The following is a 21,883-nucleotide window of genomic DNA, read 5'->3' as shown; positions in this document are numbered from 1 at the left end:
AACGTAACTCTTGTTGCCCAACAGTAAGTTTCATTGGGTTTGCTCATAAAATAAAAACACTGGTAGCAGAGTGGCACTGACATCATCAACAGGCTGGCGGTGCATGTCAGGCTGAGAGTGCATGTCTGCAGCCAGAACCTTCTCGTTTAATCTGGGTCTGCAAACGGACAGGCAGCCAAAGTAACTGAAAGTGTGATTTGAGCAGATTTATTTTGAGTGAACAAGAATTTTAAACATACTGTCAAAAATGTCTGGTTTTATCAGGATCAGCAATGAAGAGAGAGTAAACAAACAAAAGTCAGGAAGGCATTCCTAACGACCAATCTGCATATCACAATAACATTGTGAATACATTATGGGTCAGTTTCCCAGACCCAGATTAACCGTAAGCTTAGACTACAAAGATGAATCACCACTGGCACTCCTAATTAGTCCAAAATGAAGATTAATTGGCCTGTAATTGGCCCTGAATGCCCAATGGTTTGTACTGATTTGCTCCTCCAGAGTTTCTTCTGAAATGAAGGTGAGTCTATGCTGCAATAACAGCCTCTACTCTTCTGGGAAGGCTCTAGATGTTGGAATATTGTTGTGAGGATTTGATTGAGCATTAGTGAGGTTGGGTACTGATGTTGGATGGTCAGTTCTGGATCACTCCCACTCATCCCAAAGGTATTGGATGGAGCTCCATCACACCAGAGAACACTGTTCTACTGCTCCACAGTCCAACGCTGGGGGGCTTTATACCCCAGCTGCTCGTCTCATTCTATTGGTCAAACCTGTTTTATAAAGATTCTATACAACATCTGTGTCAGCAACTGGTGACTATAAAGCAGCTCACTCAGCAGGACTGTCTGGACACTTTTAGACAGTGTAACTCAAAATCAAACATTTCTTACCTTATTCAGTGATATTGAATTCTGAACCCAAGTCTAGCTTTACACTAGAGGTTTACATGTGCACTCTTCAGAAAGACAATTCTTCAAGGGTTCTTTAGTAAAGACAAATATTTAATATAGAACCATAAACAGTCAAAGAACATTTGCATGCTTCTCTGCATGGTCAAATGTTTTTTCATATTGAAGGAGAATGTGTTGTACATGGTTCTATATAGAACATTTTTGAAAATGGCTCTATTTAGTGCCAAAAAGGGTTGTATACCACCCTGACATTGTAACATTAGAAGAACCCTATGGTGCTATGTGGAATCATATACAACACGTTCTCCACCATTCTGAAGAACCATTTCACCACACAGTGAACCCTTTAAGCCAAAGGGTCTTTGAGTATTCATGGTTCTACATAGATCTACATCATGGTTCTACATCATCTGTCTTTACTAAAGAACCATCTTTGTTTTTTCCCCAGTTATCTCCCCAACTAAAGAATCGTCTTTTTATGAGTGTAAGCAAATCTAATGAAACCCGGACCCCTGGATTCTTACGTTTGGGCGATGCCTGTGGACTGTCGGAGGCGATCTGTCTCATGCGGTTGCCGTGGCAGCTGAGGGCCACCAGACGAGAGATGATGGCCGTCTTGCCGAAGCCAATGTTGCCCACCAGGACCACCCCATGGTTGGTGGTGGGGTTGGCGCTGCCCAGCTGTGCGTCAATCTCCTGAAAGAGCCAGTCTCTGCCCGTAAAGACAGAGTCCATCGTTATACTGGGCACTTCGAAGAGCAGCGGCTTCAGAGCAATGTCCTGCAGTCTGTACGGAGCGAACCGCACTGGAGGAAGAGAGAGAGAGAGCAACGGTCAGCAACAGTTCTCTCACAAGCAATGGAAAGGGAAAGTACAGCGATTTTTCACTATTCCTGTAGATGGTTCCTATTCAGATGGTTAAGATATAAGTCATTCAGAGCGGTTTGGTGTGAAAAGCTCCGTTTTCAGAACTGTTCACAGTGGTGGTGATAGGAACCAGATGTCCACCTCTAAAAGCTCCTCACAGAAAGTTCCTACATGAAATGGTTATAAATTCACTGCCTGATGACTGAGATGTATTTCATGGCCTAAACTTATTTGTTCAGTTTTTTTCCTATTTTCCCATCATCAACTTTCCAGTAAATAAAATGTCTTTATCTGTGTTGTAGTCATGGTGACCCCTGGTTCCTATCACCACCACTGTAAAGACATCTGAGTTTCCCCTTTAAACATCCATCACACCCCAGAAAGAGACAATACCAACACACACACACACTGGCCGCTTTATGAGCTCCACCTGCCTTATAGCTCAACTATGTACAGTTATAGACTGTAGGCCATCTGTTGCTGTCAGTTCATTAGTCCTTATATCCCATTCATCACTGGTCACTTACTGATCACAGGGGCGCATTTCAGATATTATTTGGACAGTGGATCCAAACAAAGCACTGACACTGAGGGACGAGACAATGACTGACAAACTGTACATTAACAGATGAGCTGCAGTCTCCACCAGCAAGGTTGAGCTACAACAGAGGGATTTCCAATAAAGTGGCCATGGAGGACGGAGCAGGAATAAAGACAAACAGGCAATTTAACACTCACTGAGACACACATACACATCAATACACACATACTAACTACACACATACAATCCAACACACAGCACATACACAATAATGTGTATAAATCAGAGACACTTCGTTTCTTTCATTTACAGCCAAAACAGCCATTCAGCACAGGTTTTTCATGTTTGAGGAGAAATTTCTGAGGAGATGAGACATAAGATATCCTGCTTGCATAAGGAAAGAGAAGGACCAGGGGAAATAAGTGGAAAAAAACACTAATTAACTCCAAAAACTGATTAACTGATCAAAAAGCAGAGAAAAATGTGGCTCCTAGCAAACACCTGGAAGAGCTGGTTGACCCCAAAACTGCCCCCATCAGATAAACAGCACTGAAAGCTTTGATCTCTGAGAGAGAGGAGAAAATTAAGCTGCTTCAGATCTGAAAACATCCAAAGGTGTTTCTGTCCATCCTTCCACTGTGAGAAGACCACTCAGCGCTGTGGGTCTGAAAGGACATGTAGCTGATCAAGAAGAACCTCACTGAGAAAAGGAGACGGACACATCAAACAAAGAAGCTGAACGATGGACTGACCACCCTAGAGTCCTCAGACCTCAACACCAGTGAATGGGTGTGATTACTTCAGAAAAAAAAGTGAAGAGAGACTCACGGACCCTCACACAGCTGCGAGTAGATTCAGCTGTTGCCACTCTTGACAATGTTGGTTCTTTCAGGGTTCTTTCGTAACAAAAATTGTTCTATATGGAACCATGAACTCTCAGAGAATGCATAATTAAATGGTTCTTCACATGGTGAAATGGTTCTTGAGATTGACGGAGAATGTGCTGAATACAGTTCTATAGAGCACCGAAAAGGATGATGTCAAGCACGTCAAGCAGTTTTGATATAGAATCATCTACAGCACTTTCTCCATCCTTCTGAAGAACCATTTGATCAAACAAAAAGGTTCTTTAAGTGTTCACAGTTCTGTATAGAACATTTTTAAGTGTGCATGGCTTCTATGTAATTCTCTGTTAAGTGTGTGTTTCCTGCTATTTCCTGCTTAAAGTCCGTTTTGAGAGGAAATTAAATAAAAGAAGGGTCTCTGAATTTTGTGCAGTACTATATGATGCAGTCTTGTGAAAGGAACCGGAACAGTGAGGTCACTGAGCGCTCATACAGCAGGTAGAGACGATGCAGCGTTAGCAGAACAGGAACTTACGTGACTGAGACTGCCAGGCGGGGGGGTTAGCAGAGGCTGAGACACACACACACAGACGCAGAGAGAAAAAAGGCCAGCAGTGAGAAGCTGCAACAAAGCAAGCATGAGGCGAAGGCAGAGCTCCTTCTGAGAATGGAGGAAGGAGAGGAGAGCAGAGGAGAGGAGAGGAGAGGAGAGGAGAGGAGAGGAGAGGAGAGGAGGATGAATACTTGGCACCTGCTGATATACGAGGCTCCCTCAACAAAGCTTAGACAATAAAAATCTGTATCTAGTGTGACTTAAAGGCCAGACGTGTTGAAAACACCAATCAGGCATAACATTCTGACCACTTCCTTGTTTCTACGCTCGTTGTCCATTTTATCAGCTCCACTTACTGTATAGATGCACTTTGTAGTTCTGCAGTTACAGACTGTAGTCCATCTGTTTCTCTGATACTTTGATACCCTGTTCTTCAGAGGTCAGGACCCCCATGGACCCTCACAGAGCAGGTACTATTTGGATGGTGGGTCATGGGATGTGGTGGTGGTGTGTTAGTGTGTGTTGCGCTGGTACGAGTGGATCAGACACAGCAGTGCTTGCCCTTTGCAAGGTTTAAAGGGTTCTTTGCATCATGAAAGGATGGAAAGAATCCATTTAATCATGGGAAAGGTGCTTTGAGCGTATAAAGAACACCAGGGTGAGGATTAGGTTTAGGTTTTGGGTTGAGGTTTAAGTGAGGGTTAAGATTAGGGCCAGGGTGAGGGTTAGGATTAGGTTGTGGGCTGAGGTTAAGGTTAGGGTTAGGATTAGGGCTAGGGTCAGGGTTAGGATTAGTTTTTGGGTTGAGGTTAAGGTTAGAGTTAGGATTAGGGCCAGGGATAGGGTTAGGATTTGGGTCTTCATTAATATGTTGTTGATGTGTTACTAATAATCTGTTAAGAGTTTATCAATCATCTACAATGGACCACTTAGAACACTTTCTCAAGAACACATTTAATAAGAAACTCAGGAAGATACTGGTGAATGAGACACAAAGTCTTTTTTTCAGTTTATTTATTTTTGCAAGAACTGAAATGATGTTTTATCATTTATTCATAATGTACATGTATGAATACAGGCAAGTCAGCAGTCTGATGTTCAGTGTTTTTGTGATATGGGCCCTTTAACAGATCAATGCAATTAACTGTAGGCAATCAGGGAGAAATGAGACTGTGTGTTCTGGGCTGAGGTTGACTGGCAGTGTATGAACACGTTAGGTTCTATAAGTGTCAATAGGCGCTTGAACTGGACCCTGCTCCTCAGGGTGTCATACAGCAGCAGCCTGCACTACACTGAGATTATACAAGGTGTCACTTTCACTTTTCCTTTCTCTCTCTCTCTCTCTCTCTCTCTCTCTCTCTCTCTCTCTCGGTGAAGAACGTGTGAGCTGCTTTAGCTATTCACCAGGTGAGAGTGACTCAGCAGACAGACTGGGTGGGAGTGTGTGTGTGTGTGTGTGTGTGTGCGTGTGTGAGGGTAAATGAAGCATGTATTACAGGTTTTAGGAGAACATGTTCGAAGGGAACCCTTGCACTCATTTTAGTGTAAGAACTCAGGCCTGACTGATAAAACATTATGACCTATCCTAATTTTTTAAAGGGCAATTCCACTGATTTGTCAAAATTTCTGCATAAATAAATGCTTGAGCCATAAACAAAGTCAGTCGGAGCGGTTTGGTGTGAAATGCCCCATTCTTCCAGAACCAGATGTAAAGAAATCTGAGTCTCTACAATAAACAATTTCACACCAAATCTCTCTGAATGACTTTGTTTATGTTTCAACCACAGAATCATGTAGAAATGTTGGAAATTCAGTGGAATTCCCCTTTAAGAACTCCAATAGTTTTATAATTATGAGTGCATCGTAATATATGAGGGTCTTTCTAGAGTTCTTAATGGTTACTTGGTTTCTTGACACTACTTACATCACATACAAACATGTCTAATATGTGTTGCTTGAGACTTTAACAAATTATTATTCAATACAGATTGATCTAAATTGTGACTTTACAGCCACTTAATATTGGCGCTTTATCAGAAGGATATTCCAGTAATGCTACAATAAGACAATGAAAAAATCAGTCATAGAAATGGAGTCCACTGTGCCTCTTCTCTCATTAGCTTACATCTCTGTATCAGTGCAAGTGTGTGTGTGTGTGTGTGTGTGTGTGTGTGTGTGTGTGTGTGTGTGTGTGTGTGTGAGAGAGTGAGAGAGAGAGAGAGAGAGAGAGAGAGAGAGACAGAGTTTATACTGAGTTTGTCCTGGAGGGACAGTGACACTGATACACCGACACACAGCGGAAAGAGAAGACAGAGAGCAGACAGAGCGCTTCAGATAGCAGAAAGAGATCAGACAAAGAGCACAGATCAGATAGAGAGGCAGAAATCAGACAGACAGAAATCAGAAGGAGACCAGAAAGGGATCAGACAGAGATCAGACAAAGGTCAGAAAGAGTTCACAAAGAGATCAGCCAGAAAGAACACAGATCGCACAAAGATCTGACAGAGAGAAGACAGATCGGGCAAACAGCAGATAGAAATCAGACCAAGATCAGAGAGACAGCAGATAGGGATCTGAAAGAGAGCAGATGGTGAGCAAACAGAGAGCAGACAGAGGTCAGATAGAGATCAGACCGACAGCAGAAAGAGAGAAGACAGAGCAGATGAAGATCAGAGATCAGAGATCTGACAGAGCCAGCAGAAAGGGAGCAGACAAAGGTCAGACAGAGAGCAGACAGAGATCAGACAGAGCAGATGGAGATCAGACTGAGAGCAGAGATTAGACAGAGCAGATGAAGATCAGAGATCAGAGATCTGACAGAGCTGACAGAGATTGCAGAAAGGGAGCAGACAAAGGTCAGACAGAGAGCAGAGGTCAGACAGAGCAGATGGAGATCAGACAGAGAGCAGAGATCAGACAGAGCAGATGGAGATCAGACTGAGAGCAGAGATTAGACAGAGCAGATGAAGATCGGAGATCAGAGATCTGACAGAGCCAGTGGAGATAGCAGAATGAGAGCAGACGAAGGTCAGACAGAGAGCAGACAGAGCAGATGGAGATTACACTGAAAGCAGAGGTCAGACAAAAGCAGATGAAGATCAGAGATCTGACAAAACCGATGGGAGATAGCAGAAAAGGAGCAGACGAAGGTCAGACAGAGATCAGACAGAGCAGATGAAGATCAGAGATCAAAGATCTGACAGAGCCGATGGAGATCAGATGGAGAGCAGAGATCAGACAGTCAGAAAGGGAGCGCAAAGGGAGGAGACAGTGATCAGATAGAGAGCAGACGATGAGCAGAGATCAGGGATCAGACAGAGCAGATGGAGATCATATGGGGAGCAGAGATCAGAGATCAGACTGAGAGCAGATGAAGATCAGACTGAGAGCAGACTGTTAGCTTAATAAATCTCAGACTTAATAAGCTGGTTTACCTCGGAGGTCCTGACCGGAGCGTCCAGAGGCCATGCTGTTCTGGCGGGGCATGCGCAGGGAGGTACGCAGGGGGGCGTGTCTCTGCTCATCCAGGTAGGCCAGGTCCTCCAGGTGAGCCGAACTGGTGGCTGACGGAACACAAGGATAGAAGACAGAGGGATGAGTAAAAGAAGGGATTTCAATGACTGAAACACTGAAGGAGTCTGTAGACCTGATCATAGATACAGCGAACAAACACGTTATATACACAATCACACCTTTAGTGAGTAATACAACTTCAGGATTAATAATTCAATGATGAGCCTGAAGTTTAAGAAGCTCATCATTTCGGACTTCAACTGTCTGTAAGTAGAAGAGGAGATATTTTATTACATTTTGAATCCTTTACGTTTTTTGACACGCTTGACTTGAACGCCAGACTGTAAGGACAATGTAATTCATTATGTAAGTATGTAATTAATTGGAAGGATACATTTATATATAAAACAATTCCATAAGAAAATACAATGTCTTGCAAAATGACAATCAATCAATCAATGCAGTCGTATGCAAAAAAAGCCCTGCTCAAATTTCATGTTGTTGATTTTTTAGGTGAAAATAATTTGAAAATAATTACACTCCCTCCACAGAGAACACACTTATTTCTGTACAGTTTAATACACAATTAATGTTTATTTACTGAAATGAACATATTGTGGGGGAAAATAAACAAATTTTCCCCATATATTAAGCTTAGCAAATAAACAGAAATTTTACACTAAAGTGTGCAGAAAAACATGCTCTCTGCAGAGCATGCATGATTTTATATAACTTACATCCTGTAATCCTTCATCAGTGACCAGTTGCTGACCACCACCCAGGTAGCAGCAATGCTGTGTAAAAAAACCCAGCAAGTATAAGGTGGGTGTTTCTAATAAAGTGGCCAGTGAGTGGAAGCACAACAGTGGTGTTTCTAATAAAGTGGCCAGTTAGTGGAAGCACAAGGTGGGTGTTTCTAATAAAGTGATCTGTTAGTAGAAGCACAAGGTGGGTGTTTCTAATAAAGTGGCCAGTGAGTAGAAGCACAAGGTGGGTGTTTCTAATAAATTGGCCAGTAAATGGACATTTTATGGCATTTGGCAGACGCTCTTATCCAGAGCGACTTACAATTTGATGATTTTACACAGGTAGGTGAAGGTAGTGTTAGGAGTCTTGCCCAAGGACTCTTATTGTAGAGATGTTAAACACTACACCAGCCACACAAGGATGCATAAGGGTGGTGTTTGTAATAAAGTGGCCTGTTAGTGGAAGCACAAGCGTGGTGTTTGTAATAAAGTGTCCAGTGAGTGGAAGTACAAGGCAGGTGTTTCTAATAAAGTGGCCAGAGGAAACAAAAGGCGGGTGTTTGTAGTAAATTGGCCAGTGAGTGGAAGAACAAGGGTGGTGTTTCTAATAAAGAGGCCAGTGAGTGGAAGAACAAGGGTGGTGTTTCTAATAAAGTGGCCAGTGAGTGGAAGCACAAGGGTGGTGTTTCTAATATTAATTTTCTGTTATTAATAAAGTGGATGAGAAGTTTAGATTCAAAGTAACCACTTTTTTTAGGTTGGTCTATTAATGTGCCAGTAATTAAAATAGTAATTAACTAGAATACAAACATTATTGAGGCACATGAGTTAGTACATAAAAACACAAGACAACTAACATGGTTTAGTGAAAGGTAATAACATGCTATATTTATGCCAACCAGCCATAAAAGCAATGCTATGAACATGTTGTACATGGAAATAAATGTATTTTTACTTACAAAGTCTTATTTGCACACTTTCAAACAAATACTACGTATTTACCGTTCAGTGAAATGAAACGCTACCAATATTCAGAACCTTGTATACTCCAGACTAGGCGGTCATTTGCAGAATGAGCTGTTGGTCAAGGCATCTGTAGTTCCTCAGAGAGCTAAAAGCATGCCCCAGGTAGGTAAGAGGAAGGAATCAATACAGATGTTCTGCACTGAATACACTGTGACTCCTAACAGCACCAAATCCAACCTTTTGCTCACTGAAGTGGGAGCGTCATCCATGTACGCAGAACACAATGTCACACTCCACGTCTCTTGACCTCAGAGTAATGGCCCTCTCCTGAGTAAAACGCCCTGATCTAGTAATATTTCTTTAGTAATCTGGTATTTTAGTGTCTCTGTGTAGCTGGTGACACACTTGCACTGTCTGATGTTGGTTAAATCTTATATATTGATGTGTATCTCAATGAATCATTAGCTTAACAGAGACTTAAGGCTGTCGTGGGCATACATCTGTGTGTGTGTGTGTGTGTGTGTGTGTGTGTGTGTGTGTGTGTGTGTGTGTGTGTGTGTGTGTGTGTGTGTGCCGTGGCTTACAAGCTCTGTAAAAAAGAGCAGCAGCTGAGAATGCAGAGTAGAGAGGCTGACAGGAAGAAGGGTGTGCCTTGATCTGCTGTTCAAGACAGAAGCGCGATTACGCTGCTATAAACATGATTAATGGTGCAACAAAATAACTAACAGCATGACAAACAATCAGTGGTGTAACCAATAAACAATGATGTTACTAATAAACAACAGTGTAACTAACAATCAGTGATGTAACCAATAAAGAATGGTATAACTAACAATCAGTGATGTAACTAATAACAAACAGTCTAATTAACAATCAGTGATGTAACTAATAAGGACAGCGTAACTAACAATCAGTGATGTAACTAATAACAAACAGTCTAATTAACAATCAGTGATGTAACTAATAAGGACAGCGTAACTAACAGTCAGTGATGTAACTAATAAGGACTGCGTAACTAACAATCAGTGATGTAACTAATAACAAACAGTCTAAATAACAATCAGTGATGTAACTAATAAGGACAGCGTAACTAACAATCAGTGATGTAACTAATAACAAACAGTCTAAATAACAATCAGTGATGTAACTAATAATGACAGCGTAACTAACAATCAGTGATGTAACTAATAAGGACAGCGTAACTAACAATCAGTGATGTAACTAATAACAAACAGTCTAACTAACAATCAGTGATGTAACTAATAAGGACAGCGTAACTAACAATCAGTGATGTAACTAATAAGGACTGCGTAACTAACAATCAGTGATGTAACTAATAACAAACAGTCTAAATAACAATCAGTGATGTAACTAATAACAAACAGTCTAAATAACAATCAGTTATGTAACTAATAATGACAGCGTAACTAACAATCAGTGATGTAACTAATAAGGACAGCGTAACTAACAATCAGTGATGTAACTAATAACAAACAGTCTAATTAACAATCAGTGATGTAACTAATAAGGACTGCGTAACTAACAATCAGTGATGTAACTAATAACAAACAGTCTAAATAACAATCAGTGATGTAACTAATAATAAACACTCTAAATAACAATCAGTGATGTAACTAATAATGAACAGTCTAACTAACAATCAGTGATGTAACTAATAATGAACAGTCTAACTAACAATCAGTGATGTAACTAATAATGAACAGTCTAACTAACAATCAGTGATGTAACTAATAATGAACAGTCTAACTAACAATCAGTGATGTAACTAATAATGAACAGTCTAAATAACAATCAGTGATGTAACTAATAATAAACAGTCTAAATAACAATCAGTGATGTAACTAATAACAGTCTAACTAACAATCAGTGATGTAACTAATAACAAACAGTCTAATTAACAATCAGTGATGTAACTAATAATGACAGCGTAACTAACAATCAGTGATGTAACTAATAATGAACAGTCTAACTAACAATCAGTGATGTAACTAATAATGAACAGTCTAACTATCAGTGATGTAACTAATAATGAACAGTCTAACTAACAATCAGTGATGTAACTAATAATGAACAGTCTAACTATCAGTGATGTAACTAATAATGAACAGTCTAACTAACTATCAGTGATGTAACTAATAATGAACAGTCTAACTAACAATCAGTGATGTAACTAATAATGAACAGTCTAACTAACAATCAGTGATGTAACTAATAATGAACAGTCTGACTATCAGTGATGTAACTAATAATGAACAGTCTAACAATCAGTGATGTAACTAATAATGGACAGTCTAACTAACAATCAGTGATGTAACTAATAATGAACAGTCTAACTAACAATCAGTGATGTAACTAATAATGAACAGTCTAACTAACAATCAGTGATGTAACTAATAATAAACAGTCTAAATAACAATCGGTGATGTAACTAATAACAAACAGTCTAAATAACAATCAGTGATGTAACTAATAACAAACAGTCTAAATAACAATCAGTGATGTAACTAATAAGGACACCGTAACTAACAATGTATATCAGCATATCGCTGTTGTCGGAACAAAACCTCATGTCTCCAAAATGTAACTTTACAGGAGAAAAAAAACATACCGTAGTTTTAATTTAAGTCAATGGAACCCAACGTCTTTGTTTCTTTTGGTCCATTCATCATGAAATTTGCACACAATGTAAAGAGCAACAGGTCCTTTGAAATTATGTCAAAAACTGAAAAAGTGGAGAGGTCCTATAGCAGTGATATACACACACACACACACACACACACAGGGTGGGCTATTTATAAGGATACACCCAAATAAAATGGGAATGGTTGGTGATATTAATTTCCTGTTTGTGGCACATTAGTATATGGGAGGGGGAAAACTTTTCAAGAAGGGTGGTGACCATGGCGGCCATTTTGAAGTCGATCCAACTTTAGTTTTTCCAATGGGAAGAGGGTCATGTGACACACCAAACTTATTGAGAATTTCACAAGAAAAACAATGGTGTGCTTGGTTTTCATGAGTTATTTACAAGTTTCTGACCACTTATAAAATGTGTTCAAAGTGCTGCCCATTGTGTTGGATTGTCAATGCAACCCTCTTCTCCCACTCTTCACACACTGATAGCAACACTGCAGAAGATGCTATCCCAGGCTTTCAGTATCCGTAGTTTCAGGTGCTGCACATCTCGTAGCTTCACAGCATAGACAATTGCCTTCAGATGACCCCAAAGATAAAAGTCTAATGGGGTCAGATCGGGAGACCTTGGGGGCCATTCAACTGGCCCACAACGACCAATCCACTTTCCAGGAAACTGTTCATCTAGGAATGCTCGGACCTGACACACATAATGTGGTCGTGCAAAGTGGATTGGTCGACGCCATGGCCACCGCCGCCATGGTCACCACCCATGTTGAAAAGTTTTCCCCCTCCCATATACTAATGTGCCACAAACAGGAAGTTAATATCATCAACCATTCCCATTTTATTTGGGTGTATCCATATAAATGGCCCACCCTGTATATGTATATATATACACACACACACACACACACACACACACACACATATATATATATATATATATATATATATATATATATATATATATATATATATGTATATATACAATGTATTGGCCTCTATCACATGAAAAAAGGTAATTAAGAGCCATTCTAACCAATCTAACAATCAATAGTAATAACAACCAGTGGGGTAACAAAACAAATAATAGTGTAACAAAACAACCATGGTGTGGTTAATAACCAATGGTGTGGTTCATAACCAATGGTGTGGTTCATAACCAATGCTGTGGTTCATAACCAATGGTGTGATTAATAACCAATGGTGTGATTAATAACCAATGGTCATGAAATCAGAGCTGTTATTAACACCCAATAGCGTAACTATCAATCAATGGTATAACAAACAATAAACGGTCTAACAGTGAGTCTGTTTACATGCACTTAATAATCTGATAACTGCAGAAAATCAGATTTTGTCAGTAATCCGATTAAGGAGTTTATATTCACTTGAGTAATCAGATAATAGGGAAACTCCGGGTCTACATGACTCAGAAAGTAATTGGATTTCTGTTTTTCAACGAGCCAACAAGCTCACAGAAGAAGACACAACGCAAACGTAACACAAAACTCAAACTTCATGCTGCAGTTTAAAACTTTACCTGAAAATATGAACATACATAATCTAGAAAACAAAGAATATTTAATGCCTCATTTCGTCAAACATGTATTTGGATTCAGCATTGACCGCGGTGGCACTGCTCGCTTATTTCCACAATATGTGCAGACTGAGTTCACATGTGGTGAGAAATCTGATTACTGAGCTAAAATCCAGCCTCTTTATCAGATTTCTGAATTGGATTTCTAGATAACTGCAAAAATCTGATTATGATTAGATTATTGAATGCAAGTGTAACTAATGTCCAACAGTATAACTGCCAAGTAATATGGAGGCAGTTGTGGGCTGGAGGTTAGGGAACCAGCCTTGTGACCGGAAGGTCGCTGGTTTGATCCCCTGAGCCGACAGTACGTGACTGAAGTGCCCTTGAGCAAGACACCTGACCCCCAACTGCTCCCCGGAGCACTGTGGATAGGGCTGCCCACTGCTTCGGGCAAGTGTGTTCACTGCCCCCTAGTGTGTGTGTTCACTAGTGTGTATGTGGTGTTTCACTGCACAGGTGGGTCTAATTCCTCTGTGTGCAGCTGGTCAATGGTTCTAAATTCCATTAAAATTCTATTAAATTCCAATAGCGTAACCCCCAGGTTGTCAATGCTGGTCCTGAAATATCCCCCCACCGTGCACAATTTTGTGTTTTCCTGCTGTAACCCGTCTTTGTCAACTCAAAGAAGCTTTGTTAAATAGTTGGACCAGGACAAACACTAAAACATGTAGGGCAGGAGATTCTCCAAGAACAAGGTGGGGAACCACAGGTGCAACCAGTGCTGTCTCTAACAGCTAAACACCAACAGAGTAACTAATAACCAATAATTTAACCAAAAACAATGACTGCCAACAAATTTTGTGATTTGTGGATATGCCTTGAGGCAGATCTACTGGAGAACATTTTTGATGCGCTTACTAAGGTTCTGTCCTTTATAAGAAAGCTCAGATCAGCCTCTCTTGTATCTGCAATGCAGCACATAGCGCCGACACAGCCTCAGCCTCAGCCTCAGCAGCGTTCTCTCAGGGGTCTCTGAGTACCGCTGCTCACAGTGAGCTTGTGTGTCATTAGAACTCTACGTAGAAACTCTAAAGTCAGGTACACAGTGTGACCTTCCACGGTCTTTCAGCTACGACTGAACCTCAGCTCACCTCACTTTTCTGAAACAGACAGCAGGGAGGCTTCGTATCCCGTGCATCTGAAAACAGACACAACAAACTTTGAAATAAATCTGCAAAGCTGGTTTTGTGCTGGAGCGTGGGATGCTGATGGAACGGCGTGACAGGTACACGTTCCTCTAAAGTAAGACCGGGAAGGCTTGTGTGTTCTTGCAGGGAACAGTGTGTATCATAAAGTCATTTGAATGAAACACTGTGAGCTATCCTTATATCCTTATACCCAGGCTTATAGACATCACCAGCACGAATGCTGCTTTAATTCTTACTGATTTAATTATTTCTCTTTATCCATCAGCATTTATATCGTTCTGTTTTTATAGAAAACCACGAGATAACTGTGATTTAAGGCATGTGTGAGATGATGTAGGTACGTCGTTTTCACCATACAAACTGTTTAAGTACAGTTGTGTGCAAAAATCCAAATTACTTTTATTAGTTCTAATTATTTTGTTGGTTTCTGCAGTGATTTAAAACACATTTGTTTTTACATGCAATTCATTAAAAAAATAGAAAATTGTAGTGTAGAATTGTAGTGTACAATTGTAGTGTAATGCTGGCTTGACTAACCAGACATTCGCGGATATAAAACAAACCATAGGGTTTATTAAAAGGAGGATTAACCAGGGTTTAGGCTAGACCAGGTCAAAAGCAAGACAAGCAACATATGAGACTTGGGATAAACATGTAGATAAACAAGCGAAGGCGTGAAAACCAAAGAACAAGTAAACAGGTAAACAGAGACAAAGGGGTAAATCCAAAAAACTACAAGGAGAAACGAGGCAAAGTGGTAAAAGTATAGCAGAGAATGGCTTGGGGCGAGACAGAGGCAATAAAGAGGTGAAAGATGAAAGGTAACAGGTAAACAGGTGAAAGCTATCTGTTTGACTTGGATCTGCTGGTTGATGGCTGGTTGATAGAGTCACATAACAAACTGGGGAATCTTGGGAATTGGAGTTTGTAATGTGTAACTGTAGCATGTGCAAAATCTCACACACCCTTCCAACTCCAAGTCCCAGAACTTAATTAACTCTTTAGGCCTTAAATGACTTGGTAGGACTGGCTAGGCAGGTTGAGAACCATCATTAGAAACAGTCAGCGAAAGCTGGGGTTACACTGCACGACCTTTAGCCCCGATTCTCAGTCTGGCTTCTCTGAGTCTGAGCTGGTCGGCTCTAGTCTGTAGACTTTGGGTCTGATTTTATCAAACGTTTGCTTTTTTGAGCATAATCCAACATAAACTTTGTGTAAAATTTGTGTCGTGAACCCATGGCTTAACGAGACAGTAATCCTCTGACTCTTCAAACATTGTGCTCAACAACAATGAGCTCCTCTAAGCAGCTGGCTGAGAATGGAGCTAACTGATGTAGGTGAAGGCTATAAAAAGCTGTCAAAGCGCTTCCAGTTCACAATTTCCACTATCCGAAATTTCATTAAGAAACAGTCATTAAGGGGAACTGGGGTAGATCAGGAACTCTCAGATAGAGCTGCTTGTATGCTGCCAGAAAGGCAAAGCAAAACCCCCACATGACAGCAAAGGACCTGCAGGAAGATTTAGCTACACAGCAGTGGCAAATCACTGTTCTACTGTGCAGCGCTGCTTTCACAATCATCATCTGCATGGATGATACCATCAGACGGAAATCTTACCAGATCTAGAACAAAGTCTGATGTCAGAAGTGTGCAAAACATCATTTATATCAGCCTACAGCATTTCAGAAACAAATGCTGTCAATGGATAAAGTGAAAAAGACAATCACTAAATCTAAAATGTATGGAGAAAAAAGGAGCAGCATTTGATGAAAGGAACTCTGTGTCAACTGTGAGGTGGATCTATTGTTCTTTGGGTTGTGTGGCAAGAAACACTGCATGGGTAGATGGAAGAATGGACTCCACTCTCCCTTATCTTCCTCTTCCCCTCTCTCTCTCTTGTTCTTCCTGTTTCTCAGCCTCGCTCTTGCTCTTCCTCAGCCACTCTTTCATTCTTTCTCGTCTTTCTCTTCCATGGACTCTCTCTTTTGCCCTTCCTCAGCCTCCTCCTCTTCATCTACATTATCTCATCCCTTCATCTTCCTCTTCCTCAGCTTTTGTCTCGCCCTTTGCTCCTCCTTGGTCTCTCTCTCCCTCATGCCCTGCCTCATCTTCCTCTTCCTCTCTTTCATGCCCTTCCTGAGGACAGTCAGTCTGTGCCTTCCTCAGCCATACTCTTTTGTCTCGCCTTTCATCATCTTCCTCTGCGTTAGCTACTCTTATCCTTTATAATGATTCTCTTCCTCAGTCAGTCTTTTTTCTCTCACCCTTTATCATCTTCCTCTGCTTCCTCCTCATTGTCTCACTCTTCCTCATCTTCGTCAGTTCTTTTCTCTCTCTCCCTTGCTCATCTTTCTTGTCCTCAGTCATTCTTGCCCTTCATCATTATTCTCATCCTCTGTCACTCGCTCTCTGTCTCTCTGTTCATCTTCTCATCCTTGCTAATGGCTCTTTGTGCATCTTCCTCCTCAGATCCTGAATTCCTTTCAAAGCTCCTGCTAACACAGAGGTCCACCAACAGGTGGTTTTAGCCACCTTCGTCCTGAGCCCCTTGGGCTCCTGCATCCAGACTCCTATTGCAAAGGACAGCGATCCAGGCGACTGATCTGTGAGGAACGCCATGATGCCTGTTTCCCTTTACAATCAGTGCTGCTTCTACACGGACCTTCATGGTCAACGCAGCACACTGGAGCCCAATTACAGCTCTGGAAGCTCAGTTCTAAAATGCCATTCATTCTGCACTTGAAAAACATCCGTCTTTAGAGAGGTATTCCTCAGAGTTTCTGCATAAATCAGGGGTCGTCATGACTACAACACAAATATAGACATTTAATTTACTATTCAGAATCACCAGAGAACTTACACAAGTTACAAAACTTTTAAACCGTCATAACACAATGTCTGACATCAGGCAGTGAACTCATGACCAATCTTTGCAGTAACTTTCTGTGAGGAAGCTTTCAGAGGTGGACACATCTTAACTCTGAAATCTTATCTGTTTAGTCACCATGACGGCTTCAGTATGGACTGAATTCCAGACAGTAGCTATTACAGAATAACAGTTACAAACTTCACAATCTCATCTTTAACTCCAGATAAGAAAACAGTATCACACAAACATCCCGATAAGCCCAGCCCCATTTCTTATCTAACAACTTATCCACCACTTTTCTCAAATGTCTCCTCGCCCCTTGGAACTGATCTACAGGGCAGTGGTTGAGCTCTTCCCTCTGAAATGGGAGCCTCAAATAAACAGAGCATCACTTCATTAACAGCTACTAGCGCTGCACTGTTATTGTCATTTTTTAACAGAGAAAATTCTCACATTTGTGGGTTTCTTTGGTCTCTTGTTGGTATTTCTGTTTGGAGTCTCTGAAAAACCACAGTTTGAAGGGTCGTGTAGCCCCAACCCTTTGGCCTACCCCTCTATGTCAACAAGAATCAGGACACCCCACCCCTAGGAGTGAAAGCGCAAAACAGTGGGGTTTAACCTTCCATTCCTACCATTAGTTGTTCTAAGAAAATGCTGCTGTGTTTAGGCAACTGTGACAGATAGCACAAGTTCAGTTTAACTGTCACAATGACGGCACATTTATTTATAAGGCCAAATTGCAGCATGAGAGAATCCTGAACACTGCAGAGACTATTGCCTCCATAATGTTCATGAAAACTAGACAAATAACATTGCTGCAGGGGTGGCTGTGAATAATGAGGAGTCAGAGCTGAGGTTTTAGGAGGAATTGCATTAGTGCAGCTCACATGGTGGTTAAAGCCTTGAGCAGTAGAAACTGAAACTGTGGAGCAGCAACAGTCAATATTATTAATTATTATTAATGTGGTTTAGCTTAATACATCTTGGATAAAGTACATGCCTGCCTCCTCCATCCATGACTGGGGTGAAGCTATTTAGTGGATGGGAACTGGACAAGCAGATTGAATAAAATTGGGCTGAAAAACACAATAAAACAGCAGCAGATACACTTAAACCCTTAATTTGTTTGCATTTTTTACAGCAAACCTATAAAAAAAACTTTTGGATACCAAATATGTCCCTGTTGACTGACTACATTTGGACTGAACTGAAAATCTGAAATTTCGCCAAACTACTATTGTTTCCATGGAACCTGCTGACATCACCGTTCATTTATCAGCACTTCAAAAGGGAAGCCAATTACAGCCCTGCGATCTCATGTTCTCATGTCTAAATGGACGTTCTGTCAATGATCTCTGGCGCCAATCATGGCCAGATTGATGACAATGGTAATATTAGCAGCCGGTTTAGCCCGTTCTCCCATTCACATGCACCACTTCTCGCCTATCGAGCATAAAAACACTGCTGTTATTCTCCCTGACAGATCATCTCTAATATCACTCACCCGTTTGAGAGGCTGTTCCCCCCCTTAGAGAGCCAAATCACATCTAAATCACTGTAAAGACACACTCAGAATGCCAGCTTCTTGCAAATATAACTGATTGCCCACACAATAACCCAATCAGAGAGAAGACTACATTACATAAATGACTTTTTTCCCCAACATGCTTCAGTCTTTACTCTAGGGAGAATGCTGGACGCTAGCTGTGATTGCCGCTCTTAGACACCTCTTGTCTGCTGTTATGAACACTCAAACGCACATGTACACAACTATCTATGCTGTGTTGTCATTAGAATTCAACTGAATGCCATTTGATGGTAAATGGGTGTTTTTAAATGCAAGACAATTTCCCTCTTATCCCAAATGTAGTTGATCAGCCAAGACGTGATTGGTATCTGAAGTTTGCTCCTTTAGTTTTAGCACTACAGCTATGAGGCTAATGTAGCTAACACGTAATGCCATACTGTTGACATACTGTTATCCATAGATAAACATGCCTGGATGCTGTGTTCTCTGTTGTTCTCTGGTTGAGGCGATACGTCTGTGCGTCCGCCATGTTGGAGAGGTCAGGGTCCGCTTCTGAACAGATTCACTTGCACTGCTGCTCTCGGTAGCTTTTATTACTTTAATAACTGATCATGATAATTAGCCGTCCAGACCAGCAAGTATTCAGTCTGCACTGGATGTTAAAAACTGAGTTTGGCGCGAGAAACACAAACTCACACATCAGCAAATCCATCAGTGTGTCCAGTGTGCCCAGCATTATACGTAGTTAAAAAGCAACTCCTGGTAATTCTGTGAATAAATAACTACTACATCAAGTTAAGACCCCCTGAACAGACCATTAAATGAAATAAGCTTAATATAAAACCAGAAGAAAAAGATCACATCAACAGGTTCTCTGGGCCTCATTAACCACTCGGCCATATCTACACATAAACATCGCACAGACATGAGCGTGGGTCACTACATTCCCTCCGTTATACAATCCTGTCCCACTTTCTGGGAGCAATATTCCTGAAACAGTGTAATTTTGGACAGTATCCTTCTTATGCGTGATTATTGTATGTGATATAGGCAGATATACAGTTATTTTACGTGACACAGGCTGATGTATGATTACTGTATGTGATATAGGCTGATATAGTTATTGTATGTGCCATAGGCTGATGTATGATTACAGTATGTAATATAGGCTGATACACAGTTATTGTACGTGACATAGGCTGATGTGTGATTATTGTATGTGATATAGGCTGATATAGTTATTGTATGTGCCATAGGCTGATGTATGATTACAGTATGTAATATAGGCTGATACACAGTTATTGTACGTGACATAGGCTGATGTGTGATTATTGTATGTGATATAGGCTGATATAGTTATTGTATGTGCCATAGGCTGATGTATGATTACAGTATGTAATATAGGCTGATACACAGTTATTGTACGTGACATAGGCTGATGTATGATTACAGTATGTAATATAGGCTGATACACAGTTATTGTACGTGACATAGGCTGATGTATGATTACTGTATGTGATATAGGCAGATATACAGTTATTGTACGTGACACAGGCTGATGTATGATTACGGTATGTGATATAGGCTGATATACAGATATTGTACGTGACACAGGCTGATGTATATTTACTGTATGTGATATAGGCTGATATACAGTTATTGTACGTGACACAGGCTGATGTATGATTACTGTATGTGATATAGGCAGATATACAGTTATTGTACGTGACACAGGCTGATGTATGATTACGGTATGTGATATAGGCTGATACACAGTTATTGTATGTGACATAGGCTGATGTGTGATTATTGTATGTGATATAGGCTGATATAGTTATTGTTTGTGCCATAGGCTGATGTATGATTACTGTATGTGATATAGGCAGATATACAGTTATTGTACGTGACACAGGCTGATGTATGATTACTGTATGTGATATAGGCAGATATACAGTTATTGTACGTGACACAGGCTGATGTATGATTACGGTATGCGATATAGGCTGATATACAGTTATTGTACGTGACACAGGCTGATGTATGATTACGGTATGTGATATAGGCTGATATACAGTTATTGTACATGACACAGGCTGATGTATGATTACTGTATGTGATATAGGCTGATATACAGTTATTGTACGTGACACAGGCTGATGTGTGATTATTGTATGTGATATAGGCTGATATAGTTATTGTACGTGACACAGGATGATGTATGATTACTGTATGTGATATAGGCTGATATAGTTATTGTATGTGACATAGGCTGAAGTATGATTACTGTGTGTGATATAGGCTGATATAGTTATTGTATGTGACATAGGCTGAAGTATGATTACTGTGTGTGATATAGGCTTATATACAGTTATTGTATGTGACATAGGCTGATGTATGGTTACTGTATGTGATATAATCTGATATATGAGGGTATGGTTACTGTATTCGATATAGGCTGGTATATAGTTGTAATGTCACTGTATATTGTGTATGAGCTTTCTGTAAATTGTGTATAGTTTATTTTCTGCTGCACACTGACTGGACATTTGCACTGTTTCTGCTGCTCTTCTGTAAAATGTAGCACCGGGTCATAGTTGCACTGTGCCCTCCTGGATTTCTGGTTGTGTTATTTGTCTTTTTACACTTCATTCTTGTTTATTCTTTCTACAAGGTAGTCTTTTTTAAAACTGCACTCACATTAACCACGAGGCTTTCCTAGCTGAGCACGCTGTTCCCACTGCCTGACATGAGCCCATTAGACAGAACGACGTGCTGCCATCAGGTGAGTTCATTTACTGCTGACGAAACAAAGCTTGTCGTCTCAGCTCCATTTTTAATGTCTAGTTTCCACTCCGTTCCACCCGCCAACCATTAGCCCAACACGCCACTGTAAATCCTCACAGTCCAGTCATTAAAAACAACCGTGGAAGGGAGTCAATTACGTTTTAGCATAATCCCTCTACACAGCACACAGCATTAGCTTCACCTGAGTTAGCAGAACAGATTCACCAATCTGGACAAGCAATGTGGAGGATTTAGGATGGATATCATTCCAGCCTAACAGCGAAGCCTACAGTTCACACAGCACTAGCCAAGTTTACATGCATCTGTTAATAATCCAACTAATAG

At 40.7% G+C, this 21,883-nt stretch overlaps 1 protein-coding gene across 8 annotated transcripts in view; it reads right to left on the bottom strand.

Moving 5' to 3' along the window:
• The window catches only part of tanc2b (tetratricopeptide repeat, ankyrin repeat and coiled-coil containing 2b), a 220,721-nt gene that overhangs the window by 42,090 nt on the left and 156,748 nt on the right, over positions 1-21,883 (bottom strand). For 6 of the 8 annotated variants that reach the window (XM_017695101.2, XM_017695102.2, XM_017695106.2 and 3 more), the window contains 3 exons: positions 7,158-7,286; positions 3,706-3,741; positions 1,442-1,723 (listed from right to left, as the gene is read on the bottom strand). In XM_017695101.2, coding sequence (XP_017550590.1) covers positions 1,442-1,723; positions 3,706-3,741; positions 7,158-7,286 — 447 coding nt within the window. The remainder of the gene's footprint in view (positions 1-1,441; positions 1,724-3,705; positions 3,742-7,157; positions 7,287-21,883) is intronic. The other 2 variants (XM_017695103.2, XM_017695104.2) reach the window with 1 other exon arrangement.

Source organism: Pygocentrus nattereri, chromosome 13, assembly GCF_015220715.1.
Source record: "Pygocentrus nattereri isolate fPygNat1 chromosome 13, fPygNat1.pri, whole genome shotgun sequence".
NCBI classification, from domain to species: Eukaryota; Metazoa; Chordata; class Actinopteri; order Characiformes; family Serrasalmidae; genus Pygocentrus; species Pygocentrus nattereri.
This window is presented reverse-complemented; position numbering and strand designations above follow the sequence as displayed.